At 41.7% G+C, this 12,326-nt stretch overlaps 1 protein-coding gene across 8 annotated transcripts in view; it reads left to right on the top strand.

Moving 5' to 3' along the window:
- ESYT2 (extended synaptotagmin 2) overlaps positions 1-12,326 on the top strand; it is a 70,792-nt gene that overhangs the window by 55,051 nt on the left and 3,415 nt on the right. For 4 of the 8 annotated variants that reach the window (XR_014556573.1, XR_014556574.1, XR_014556575.1 and 1 more), the window contains 8 exons: positions 2,875-2,949; positions 3,532-3,618; positions 5,131-5,280; positions 5,450-5,835; positions 7,434-7,532; positions 9,543-9,674; positions 10,213-10,462; positions 10,769-12,239. Coding sequence is in view for 4 of the 8 variants with exons in the window: in XM_083704727.1 (XP_083560853.1) it covers positions 2,875-2,949; positions 3,532-3,618; positions 5,131-5,280; positions 5,450-5,835; positions 7,434-7,532; positions 9,543-9,674; positions 10,213-10,318; positions 12,190-12,239 (1,085 nt within the window). In the remaining 4 variants the exon portion in view is untranslated. The remainder of the gene's footprint in view (positions 1-2,874; positions 2,950-3,531; positions 3,619-5,130; positions 5,281-5,449; positions 5,836-7,433; positions 7,533-9,542; positions 9,675-10,212; positions 10,463-10,768; positions 12,240-12,326) is intronic. The other 4 variants (XM_083704727.1, XM_083704726.1, XM_083704725.1 and 1 more) reach the window with 1 other exon arrangement.

The following is a 12,326-nucleotide window of genomic DNA, read 5'->3' as shown; positions in this document are numbered from 1 at the left end:
AGGAAATCAAAAATTGTTCTGCTTAAAAACCTGTAACAAAGAGGGATCCATAGTAGTTCCTTATGTTTAGTCTAAATCATTTCTGTAATTTGAGCCCATTGGTTCTATCTTCCAGCACAACGAAATATCAAAATGAAATTGATTAGAAACTAGCTTTGTAGACTTACTCATAGCAGCATGTTTCAGGATGACCCTTAAAGGTACTGGCCAGAATTCACATAGACAGATGACCACTGGCAACCATAAATTGAGTTCTCTCAAGTAGCAGGAGGGTGCCTCTAGTATATTCACCATAGGAGTAATCTTTCCAAAATATGCTTGCAGCACTGAAAGATGTAATTAGTGCCATCGGTTGGAAAGAAAGGATTATTTACAAACATGTGTATGCATATGCAAATGCCCACAGTCAGCCTCTCCTCCCCTGTAAACAATCTTAACTGGAAGCAGGCTCAAAGGGGATGGATATAATTTTATTTTATTTATTAAGTTTATATATCAGGGGATCACAGGGTGGTTTACAGTAATTGTCCCTGTGGACAGGAAGTTACAGCTTCTTCTCACTGGCCATTATAATAGAATCATTGACTTGGAAGGGTCATGTAGTCCAACCCCCTGCAATGTAGGAATCTCAGCTAAAGCATCCATGGCAGGTGGCCATCCAGCCTCTGCTTAAAAACCTCCAAGGAAGGAGAGTTCAGAACCTCCCAAGGGAGTCTGTTCCGTTATCGAACAGCTCCTACTGTCATAACGTTCTTCCTGATGCTGAGTCGGAATCTCCTTTCTTGTAACTTGAATCCATCGCCACGGGTCCTACCTTCCAGAGCAGGAGAAAACAAGCTTGCTGTATCTTCTACGTGACAGCCCTTAAGGTATTTGAAGATGGCTATCATATCTCCTTTCAGTCTCCTCTTTTCCAGGCTAAAGCTACCCAGCTCCTTCAACCATTCCTCATAAGGCTTGGTTAGAAACAAGGCCAGCCAAATTAGTGGATCCCATGTGCGAGGAATTAAAATTACTGTTTTGCAGCTGTTGTATGAGGGAGCATACACTTTATCTTGTTCAATATTCCTGGAATATTTATGCACCGCTTTACAGTGTTGGATTAGCAAAATGTAAAGAAATTCCCTCTCCTGGGAGAGATTTTTATATTCGTAGACAGTTCAGTGCACTGCAAAAATACACATTTTGCTTATCCTTCTTCTGTATTTAAAAAAAAAAAAAGATTCTTAACTGCAGCATTCAGGAAGACTAAAAAGAGAGAGTAACATAAAGGAAACCTGTGAATAGTGAGAAATAAGAGGGGATAGACATAACTATTTGGAAAACGGAAAGTCAAGCACCTAGTAAGCAAAAAGCTCAATCTTGTAAAGGTTGGTGGCTAAGAACTTGATTTAATGCTATATACTTCATTCAGTCACCTCATGAGAAGAGAAGACTCCCTGGAGAAGACCCTGATGTTGGGAAAGATGGAGGGCACAAGGAGAAGGGGGCGACAGAGGACGAGATGGTTGGATAGTGTTTTCGAGGTTACCAGCATGAGTTTGACCAAACTGCGGGAGGCAGTGGAGGACAGAGGTGCCTTGCGTTCTCTGGTCCATGGGGTCGTGAAGAGTCGGACACGACTAAACGACTAAACAACAACAACAACTTCATTCAGTGATCACTAAACCAGTTTCTTGGCAAACAGCCCCATAGTTAATATTTGGGGGGGCATGTTTGGTGAGGCGGTGGAGGATCAAAGAAACTCTCCTTTTATTCTCCTGAGCACATAGATGATTAATGATATGGCTTCTTTTAAAATTGAGTATTTTGTATGAGAAATGGAATTTGCACTTCAAGATGAATTGCAGTAAAAAAACCCTCTGATTTGATAGGAATCAAAACATGCTGTATGATTCTCCTAATATAAAAGTTTTAGCTTCATTCAATGAAAGATAATGATCAGTAAAAAGAGAGGCATTAACAATAGCTTGTGTATCAATTAAATCTAAATTTAAAAATATTTTTATTCGAAAATTTCAGGACAACAGCTGATTTAATACATGTTTAAGAACCTCTAACCATTTAACATAGTTTATTAACCTCTGCTTTTTAAGCATTTTAATTTGTCCTATGTCTCAAGTTCAAATAAATTTGTTAACAATCTAGGTAATGACTTTTAACAACATTAATAGCTGCTTCGGATTAACTGTTGTATATACTTCTCTTTTTAATGAAAGCGTTTCTGTGAGACATTAATTTAAAGCACGTTAACAGACATTCACGATTGGGGAATGTTCAGTTTCTGTGAAATGATGATAAGTCACTGTTTACTTTTTGCAGTTTGACCTAGTGGTATGCAACTGGGGAGCAAGGCTCAGACATGACAGATGGTTGGGTAAACCTATAAGTAAACCTATAAGATATCATAACGCATCTCCTTCTTTGCTTCTCCCCCCTTCAAAAAAAAAAAGATGTTTTATGAGTCTGAAGTTCAGCTTAATCATAATATTCCATCATACATACAATAAAAATAAGCTTTCTAAGCTTGCGCTTTATCCATATTCCCCCATCTGCATGCAGACCGCCACATTCATTTATTTTTTTCTGGGATTTGAAATGCTTATTAACAGATTGAGAGGTTGAACTTTATGGAACAGTTTCATTCAAAAGTGTGTGTGGGGGGGAATATGGGAAGGAATTTGAAACTCAGTTGTGTCGGTAGTATCCCTGTACAGAATATTTCAAGGTAGGTGTGTGTGATTGCTGTTTGCCTCATAACCTATAAACAACTTTGTAAAGAATACAAAATAAATGGGTGGAGGGCTGGGTTTAATTGATGGAAAGCCCGAATGAGATATTAAAAGAATTTCGTTTCCCCCCCTTCGTCTTCAGTCAGGAAAGAAACTAAATAGCAACCCCAACCCCCTTGTTTTGCTGACTGTTGGACACAAGGCACAAGAAAGTAAGGTAAGCTCAAAGACCTAAATCTACCTTGGATAAATATTGAGGTATTCTTATGAATTCATTGCTTGCAGTTGTTTACGTGTTACATGTAATAGGAGAGATGTTTGCAGTCCTCCTCCTATTGAGAAGCAGGCTGAGGGCAGGTTAATTTGTTAAACCAAAGAAAAATGAGTGACATTTGTGTTGTAACCCATTCTGAAGGACTGGTCCTTTATTACTCTTGTATCTTACTTTTCCTTTAAGGAGCCCAAGGCCTCTTTAGTCATCCTCATAACCTTGTGAATTGTGTTAGGCTGAGAGACTTGCCTGAAGTCGCCATCTCAACTGAAATGGGGTTTTAAACTTCAGTTTCCTACATCCAAACCCACACTCTTGCCATTATGTTACTCTTGGATATGCTGGGAAAGTCATTTAAATCTATAAGGGGCATTTGATTCACCAAGCTTTCATGTGATTTTTCTAGTCCATATGAACGTTACCGTTTTTTCAGAGTACAGTGTGTGAAAGTTGCAAGGCAACTGTATAAACTGGGCTTATTTTTAGCCATTAATTGTAATAAACAAACTTCTCCCTACCCCTCAATAGATTCGTTACAAGACCAATGAACCTGTATGGGAGGAAAACTTCACTTTCTTTATTCACAACCCTAGACGGCAAGAGCTAGAAGTTGAGGTAAGATGCCTTTCTCCTCTGAGGTCTTATACCAGCTCCTGCCCCTAAGTAATCCCTTCCAACAGTGTCGTAGCGTGGGTTGTCAGCACCCGGGGCAAGGCAAGTAATTTGTGCCCCCTAACCTGTGGATTTGCGCCCCCAACCCTAACCCCCAGATGTTGCACCTAGTGCGGCCAGCCCCCCCTGCACCCCCCACGCTACGCCACTGCCTTCCAATATCCGTGGGTTACTTTTCTCCTTCCCCCATCTAGTATTTTGATTCCACCGTTCCTTAAACAGCATGGCAATACAGTGGTACCTCGGGTTAAGAACTTAATTCGTTCTGGAGGTCTGTTCTTAACCTGAAACTGTTCTTAACCTGAGGTATCACTTTAGCTAATGGGGCCTCCCGCTGCCGCCACATGATTTCTGTTCTCATCCTGAGGTAAAGTTCTTAACCTGAGGTACTATTTCTGGGTTAGCAGAATCTGTAACCTGAAGCGTCTGAAACCCGAGGTACCACTGTATCTTCTAAATGAGTTGTCATTTTAATGTGTTGCCAGAAAAAGGTATTGTAGCACCTTACACAGCAATACATTTGTCATGGCATGAGCTTTTGGTTTATGGCACGTTTGAGGCTTTGCCCTGGTGCCAATGAATGTTACTCCCTTGGACATGAAGTTGTGAGGGTGGTTACCTCTTCCTTCCTTGAAAAGGGCATGGAGCAAAAGAAGAAATTTAGAAGAGCGACACTCTTTCCCACTTCCTCCTTCAGCTCTATGTCATTTCCAAGGCTCATATTTATTCCATGGGATCCAGCTTTTCCACAGATCCCTTGGGAATGTGAAGTGTGTGCATTCTTTCTTGCGTCTCTAGTAGGGTGACTGATCAGGTGATCAGAGGCGGTGGCATTCATGGTACTCTTTCAAAAATCCAAAGGTGCCTATGGGCCTCTGTAAGATTCCAAAAAAAACCAAAAAACCCCAATCTTGAGGCTTCTACACGTTTGGATGACAAAATCTTGGGTAACCTTGTGTCACTTCTGCAAATGCTGAACAGTTTGCACAATCAAATTTGTTTTACTACACCAGGCAGTAGCATTTTAAACAGCTTCTCTAATGTTTATATTGGTGGTCACAGTAAACTTGACTGCATCTGGTGCTGGAATTTGGATGTCTTATCAAATGGAGCTGATGGCCATGAATCTAAAGCCCCCCCCCCCCCCCCGTGTGAGCAGTCAAACTCAGCTATTGTTATTCGTACCTGAATCATTACATTTTTGTTTTGCTCTGTTCCAGACAGCAGTTTTACTTTAATTTGACTTTGGCAGATTATTGCCTTTTCCATAGAAATAACACTATTGAGTAAAATACCTGCTTTTCTCTCTGTAACCAGTTAGTGAAGAAGCATGAAGTTGTTGTTGTTGTTTAAAAAAAGGTGTTTTATTGAAAAGTGGCTGATCCTTTTTATGAGTTTGAGTCAGTTTTTATTTAAAATGTTCAGTGTGCTCAGTTTCTTCTCCTTCTCCAATAGGTCAAGGATGAACAACACCAGTGTTCCTTGGGAAACTTCAAGCTTCCTCTAAGTCAGCTTCTTGAAAGTCAAGATCTAACTATGCATCAGAGATTTCATCTTAGCAATTCTGGTCCAAACAGCACTGTAAACATGAAGATTGCACTCAGGGTATATGAGCTCAATGAATATATGTTAAAGAACTGGGGTGGTGACATGCAAATATATGTCCCCGAGTTTGGAAGAAAACAAATTGCATTAAAAAAAGAAAATAAATTGCAGTTCCTTTCTGTACTGCGCCAAGAAATTAATGCCATGTTCTCTGTTCTGTGGCTTCTAGATTCTTTCTCTTGAAAAGCAAGAGAGGTCTCCAGACCACCAACACTCAGCCCAAGTGAAGAGGCCCTCCGTTTCCAAAGATGGAAGAAAAGGTTCTTTTAAGCCTCAGGTCCCCAGTTCTCCAGCAACTGACTTGAACAAGCACCCAGTTTCCACAACAACAGACACGGATAAAAAGACTGAAGTGGTTGAAAAAAGCCATCCCTCTAATCCTAGTCCTCAGTGGCCAACAGATCTCAGCAGAAGCTCATCCAGTCTCCTTGCCTCCAACTTGAGCTATTCTCCCAGCCACCTTTCAGTCAAAGAACCTACTCCAAGTATCGCTTCGGACATATCACTGCCCATTGCCACGCAGGAGCTGCGGCAGCGGCTGAGACAACTTGAGAAGTATGGTCCTGAATTCTTTCTACATTAGGTTTTAGGCTAGGAAGGAACCAAGAAGGCCATCAAACATAATGGATGTGAGAAGCTAGGGTTCCTTACACAACAGGACATGTAGTCTAGACAAGCTTTCATCAACCTGGTGTCCTCCAGTTGTTTTGGGCTGTGCTAGCTGGGGCTGATGGGAGATGTAGTCCAAAACATCTGAAGGGCGCCAGATTGATGAAATCTTGTCTAGACTACAGGGTGTGATGTTGCAGCAAACCTATGAACATTGATGAGAAGGTACCTTCAGCATTCCTATCTAACTATGACTTGAAATAACAAATCCTTCCTGGTTCCGATAATTGTGGTCAATTAGGCTTTGCTTTATGCCCAGAACCTATCTTGTAAGCCTCTCCAGGGAGAATGATACTTTTTCCAAAAACACTGGCATATGTTGACACAGTCTTACTGACCACTGAGAATTACAAACTGAAACTTGGCTTGTGAGGTCTTAAAATAAAGATATGTAGTTTGACGACAGCTGACACCCTTAGTCTAGAAATAGCAACTATACCTAATTTGCCATTGCACAGAAGATAAATGAACGGTGCAGTATTATTGGATGTAAAAATATTTGTTGCTTCTGCAGCTCAGTGGAGTTTTGGCACCAGAGCATATGAGTAAACAGTTCTCATTATTTTAGTTGCCTATGCCTTTGTAGGTGTGTCTTTAAATTTACCAGCCTAAATTGAACCCCATTCTGATTGGTACACTAGTTCACTTTCTAACCTAAATGTGAGGCACATAGCAAGGATCCTTTTTCAACTAACATGGAGAGCTCATGTTGTCCATTGACTTCTCTGTATTATTCTCATGCATTTAGTAACTTAGGAGTGTTTCTCCATTCAGATATATAAGCTTCTGAATGTAACAGAATATGTTATTTTGGCTTTACAGCTTTCTTAAACATGTTTATCATCCTTTGTTTGCTGACATTTGCACACAGCAGTGATCGCCTAACATGCTGCATCTGTACATTGTACTGTAACCTACCTCAGAGTAGATATGAAGCATGCTCTAGCTTCGTTGTTAGAGGCAGTGTGCCTCTGAATACCAGTTACTGAGAATCTCAAGTGGGGAGAGTGTTCTTGTGGGATTCCTATAGATTAGATGAGCTTTCGTTCTGCTCCTCCAGGCTATCTCCACTGTATTTATACCAGAAAAAGCTGGGTTAAAACAGCATGCGGCATGACTTCTGAGTTTGTGAAAGGTCATATCCTTACTATTGAGGGGATAAAAACTTTCAAGAAAACAAATAAACCTGCTTATGTATGTCAATTGCTTCCCCAACATGGCAACTGAATATTGACAGTATTATGAGTCAGTGTGGTGTAGTGGTTAAGAGCGGTAGTCTCGTAATCTGGTGAACCGGGTTCGCGTCTCCGCTCCTCCACACGCAGCTGCTGGGTGACCTTGGGCTAGTCACACTTTTCTGAAGTTTCTCAGTCCCACTCACCTCATAGAGTGTTTGTTGTGGGGGAGGAAGGGAAAAGGAGATTTTGAGACTCCTTAGGGTAGTGATAAAGCGGATATCAAATCCAAACTCTTCTTCTTCACAGTGGCACAACGTTAGGACAGTCTCCATTGGGACAGATTCAATTAACAATCCGGCACAGCTCACAAAGAAACAAACTTATGGTCGTGGTTCACACATGTAGGTGAGTATAATATTGCTTCTTTCTGTATCTTGCAGCAAAACTACTATTATTCATTCATTTTAATCCAATTATATACAGCTCCACTCCTGATAACAAAGCAGTTCACCTTTACAATACACAGTAGAACAACAACAAAGAACCCAACAACAGAATATAACCATAAAAGCCATCTAACCATTCCCACAAACTGTCCTGTGGCTCAGCAGATCTCTCAGCCTAACTGTCCCAGGTGAAGGGTTATGTCTGCAAAAGCCAATGAAACTAATAGCTGAGGACTGATGGACCTCTAGAGGCAAAGAGGTCAACACAACACAACCAGGAAGCATTGTCAATAGGCCACAGTTCCTTGGGTATCACAGGACAGCAGTATCCTAAGGGCTCCCTCCAGTTGCACAAACTGGGAAAAGCATTCTGTCATGTATCTGTATAGAGCTTTGTAAGTTGATGGCAACACTTTGAACTGGGCTTGGAAGCAAACAGCCACTGCAGGTAATGGAGAACAGGAGTAAAACGGCTTTGAATTGGCACATCACTCTTAAGTCACTGAACACCGGCTTTCTGCACTAGCGGCAGCCTCCGAGCAAGCTGTACATAAGCCCCACATAGAGCACATTGTAGTAATCCAGACAAGAACATACCAGGGCATGGATCACCAGGGTTGCATTCAAGTGTCCATTTGTTCACTATATAAGAGAGATTCCCTACCTTTAGCTGTTCATTTCATTTGTTTTGCTTTTTTTATAAACTTGCTTTTAATGTTGGGTTCTTTTATTGACCGTTACATTTTATTTTCTTTGAAACATTTTTAAATATACTGCAGTAGAATAATAGCAATGCTCAGAGCGATATGTAACCATAAGCAGCAACTGTCTACCGTTGGCTTCTGTTATTGCAATGTAGTAGAGGCAAGCCCCTTCCCTTCCACCAGCACCATCTACCTTATTCAGAAGTGTCATTCTAGCCCTGCAGCTCATTCTGATAATCTATTCATTATATAATTTGCATGAGTACGTGTGGATTCCAGGCCACTTCCCTAGAAGGACCACCGTAGCTGTCTGTATTGCGAATACGTTGCAGAGGGGGCCATATCTTCTGGACAGATGATGTTCCAGATGTGCCCCCAGAGCTACCATTTGCAGAGTCTTGGATAAGAGGACAGGGAAAAGATATTTCCCGGAGTCCCTGGAGACCTGATACCTGTCAGGGTTGGCAGCGCTAGTGTGGGTGGACCATTGTTCTATGTCCAGCATAAGATTGCATTAGCCCAAAGCACATGATAGTATTATCCCAAATAAGTTTTGAGGCTTATTACTGAGCCACTGAAATGATCTAGATTTCGTTTGTGACAGTTGAAACGTTAAGAAACCACGTTTAATAAAAAATGAGATATTGGAAACATTTTAAAGTGCTTTCCCTAGAGAAATTATGGGCAGTTGCACAATTGCCACTAGGATATTACAGTGTTTTGCTAAAATTTGGATTTAATTGGCATCTTTAATATTACTGCTATAGGGTAAAATTCTATGCTCATGCATTTGGCTGGGGCGAGGGGTGTCTAAAAGGAACTTGTGTAAGAAATGGGAGTTGGTGGTTCATTATCTCCACCATATTCCTAATTTATCCCTGAATAACACTGACCCAAGAAGAAGCTACATTCCTAATAACACACATGAGAAGGTGGTGATGAGTGGCATGGAGTTTCACTCCTCTGTCATTTTCATGTGGCTTGACAGCCCATCAACTCTCCATTAGTGCTGTTTCCTGAGCTCTTATTTCTCTCAGTTGACTCATATTGAAAGCTACTTGCAACCAGAATCCTCTTTCTGGGAGGCAGGAGAGTGATTGTGTACACAGTAGGCAATATGTTAGGAGAGAAGAGATTAAGAATCAGCACATACAGAAGACAGTCAGTCTGAGAGGATGAATACCGAGGCAGTTGGCGTGAATACTGAGACTTAATATTTTTTTGGTCCTCTTTTCTAATGTGGTTATTTTGTGTTTCTTTGATAGAAATCTAATTGCCTTTTCAGAAGAAGGATCTGACCCCTATGTCCGAATGTATTTATTGCCTGACAAGAGGAGATCAGGAAGAAGAAAAACAAGCGTTTCAAAGAAGAATTTAAATCCAGTGTTTGATCAGGCGTATGTTGCAGTTTCTCATTTGTTGTTTTTACAACATGGAGTTGATAAAATCTTCCTTTGCTTGCAGTGAAATAGCAGTAATCAGGAGTATACAGTAAATTGTTTAGGAGTAAACAGATTTCACAAGTTTCTGTTTTCTTTAACACTTATTTTAAAGCAGGGAACATGGTTTAGTACAATGTCTGTTTTAAAAGATGATTGGTTTTAGTAGCCTGGTATGCTTAGAAAGTAGAGATGGACAGAAATCTCAGAAAGCAAATAGTTTTGCAGAGGGAAGTGCTCACCATGAGGTGAGAGGGAATTTATGTTCGTGAATATTTTTCCATGCAAGTTCAGTTGGAATCTCTCAAAGGCTGCTTTCAGAATTTCAGGGATTTCCCTCCTGCAGACCTGTTTTGCAGTTTAGAATTACAATTTAATAAAAATGTAAACAGAGATTCTAAACCTGCTGGGTATCTTGAATCAGATGCCTTATTGTGTTCCATTTCATAAGCTCACTTTAAGATTGTTTTCTCTGAAAGATTGTTTCCCTTTTCAGCTTTGATTTCAGTGTTTCATTACCTGAAGTACAGAGAAGGACGTTAGATGTAGCAGTGAAGAACAGTGGAGGTTTCTTATCCAAAGACAAAGGGCTGCTTGGTAAGGTAAGTTATAGATATAAAGAAAAAATACCATGGAATGCAGGTGCAGGTAAGTGTGAGTTAAAATGTTCTTCCTTTCTCAAAATACTACAGCCTGGAATCATCAGTGAAGCTGAATGTTGGAAGATGCAGGAGATGCAAAATGAAGTACTTTGTTTTGACCGAAGATTCAAGTCAAAGGAATTATATAGCACATAGTTAAACTATGGAATTCTCTACCACAATATGCAATGAGGGTTTTAAAAGGGGATGAGACACATTCTTGGAGGATGTGCTCATATCCTCCTTGTGGGCTCCCCATAAACATCTAGCTGACCACTGCGACTACAGACTGCTGGACTAAATGAGTCTTTGGTCTAATCCAGCAGAACTGTTTCTACTTCCTTATGTAATGGTCAGCGGCATCTCTTGTAGGCAGAATGGTGATTAAACACAGAGGCTGTGGAGAATGAGAGAGACAGTCTTAAGAACAGAGGGGCTTTAATCATCACATCATAGGAATGTAGGAAGCTGCCTTTTAGTGAGCCAGACCACTGGTCCCTCTAGCCCAGTATTGTCTGTGCTGATTGGTAACAGTTCTCCAGGATTTCAAACCAGCATCTCTCCCATTCCTACCTGGAGATGCTGGGAATTGAGCGCGGGGCCTTTTCCGGGCAGCAATGTGGGAGCTACAAGTAGTCAACCCACTCTCTGCAATGTTGTGCAGTGCAGTAGATCTGGACCACCTGAAGAAATCTGAAGCAACTGGGCCTTCCAAAAAGTCACCAGCCATTACAGAAATGGTGGGAGGGCAGCCTTGCACCTCGGCCTTGGCTCTTGACTCTCACCCTAGAAACTGCACCCCTAGAAATAGACAATGTGACTTTGCGTGAGAGGAGAGTTATCTACCTGCCTTATGTCTGAGCAGAGTTGCTGCTTGCTGTAGCCTCAGGACCTGAGCTATAGGCCCCAGCCTGGTGAGCTTGCCAGTACCCTTGCAAGGCCTCTAATAAATACCCAGTCCTTGTGATGATGCAGCCAGAATGTATCTCCTTGACCTTTGACCATCTTGGTTTATTAAAGCTTGCCAGAGTGAAGTGAAGGCATGAGGTAGGAGTTGGTAATGCAGGTGAGCTCTGCACAGGCAAGCTGCCAGCTAGCTCTGTGGAGGCTCTTTTTATTAGCACAATATGCAAACCCAGGCAGATACATTTTGGACTGTGACCCTTACACATCTTCCAATCCCGAGATCGAGAGGTGGTACAAAGTTATTTTGGCACCTGTTTCCACCGCATCATTTCCCCCTTGAACAATGTATGACGAAGGAGACAAAGGTCACAGACAGGGCACGGCAGACTACTAAGAGAGCAAAGGTTAGATAGAAGGCATGATGTTCAGACAGCTGTGGCTTTGTCTGCGGGTGGGAGTGTGCTCTGCACCCGAAGGTCACGCATTCAGACAGCGGAGGCCTGTCTGCAGGAGGAAGTGTGCTCCACACCTGGCGGTCATTCCTTCACCAGAGGGGTATCCCCAAGCGGGTTCAGGGTGTGGTCAATGCATCTTTGTGGTCCCAGCCATCCTGAAAGGGGTGGCTGAAAACTCCCTTTTTAGGCAAGGTGATTGAGGCTTGTGGCGCAACAACTGCAAGTACCGACCCAGATTCAGCACATGGGAATTCTATATCATACTTCCGCCGCAAAATGTGTTGCTGAATGCTGTCACAATGAGACTCGAGCCTTTAAAGTTCGGGAGAGGGCATCAGCAAAAGTTCTACTTAAGCAGCTGTAGGGCACTTACAATTAAAAAAACTAAGTGTTAAATCACTCCCGCAAGATAGTAGCATGCCTAGATTTCTCGGAACTTACCGGTAATTAGCTGTTTCTTTTCTTGCACAGGTATTGATACCACTGGCTTCTGAAGAACTTTCCAAGAGTTGCACCCAGTGGTAAGTACAATCACACTGGCGCTCTTTCCATCTTATTTATTCTTGGTGCCTCCAATAAGGCTGCTTTTCTTTTTCTTCTCCTTCTAG

The sequence above is a fragment of the Podarcis gaigeae genome (assembly GCF_964106915.1).
Source record: "Podarcis gaigeae genome assembly, chromosome: 12".
Lineage (NCBI taxonomy): Eukaryota > Metazoa > Chordata > Lepidosauria > Squamata > Lacertidae > Podarcis > Podarcis gaigeae.
Note: the sequence above shows the minus strand (reverse complement) of the source record. Positions and strands in the feature narration are given on the sequence as shown.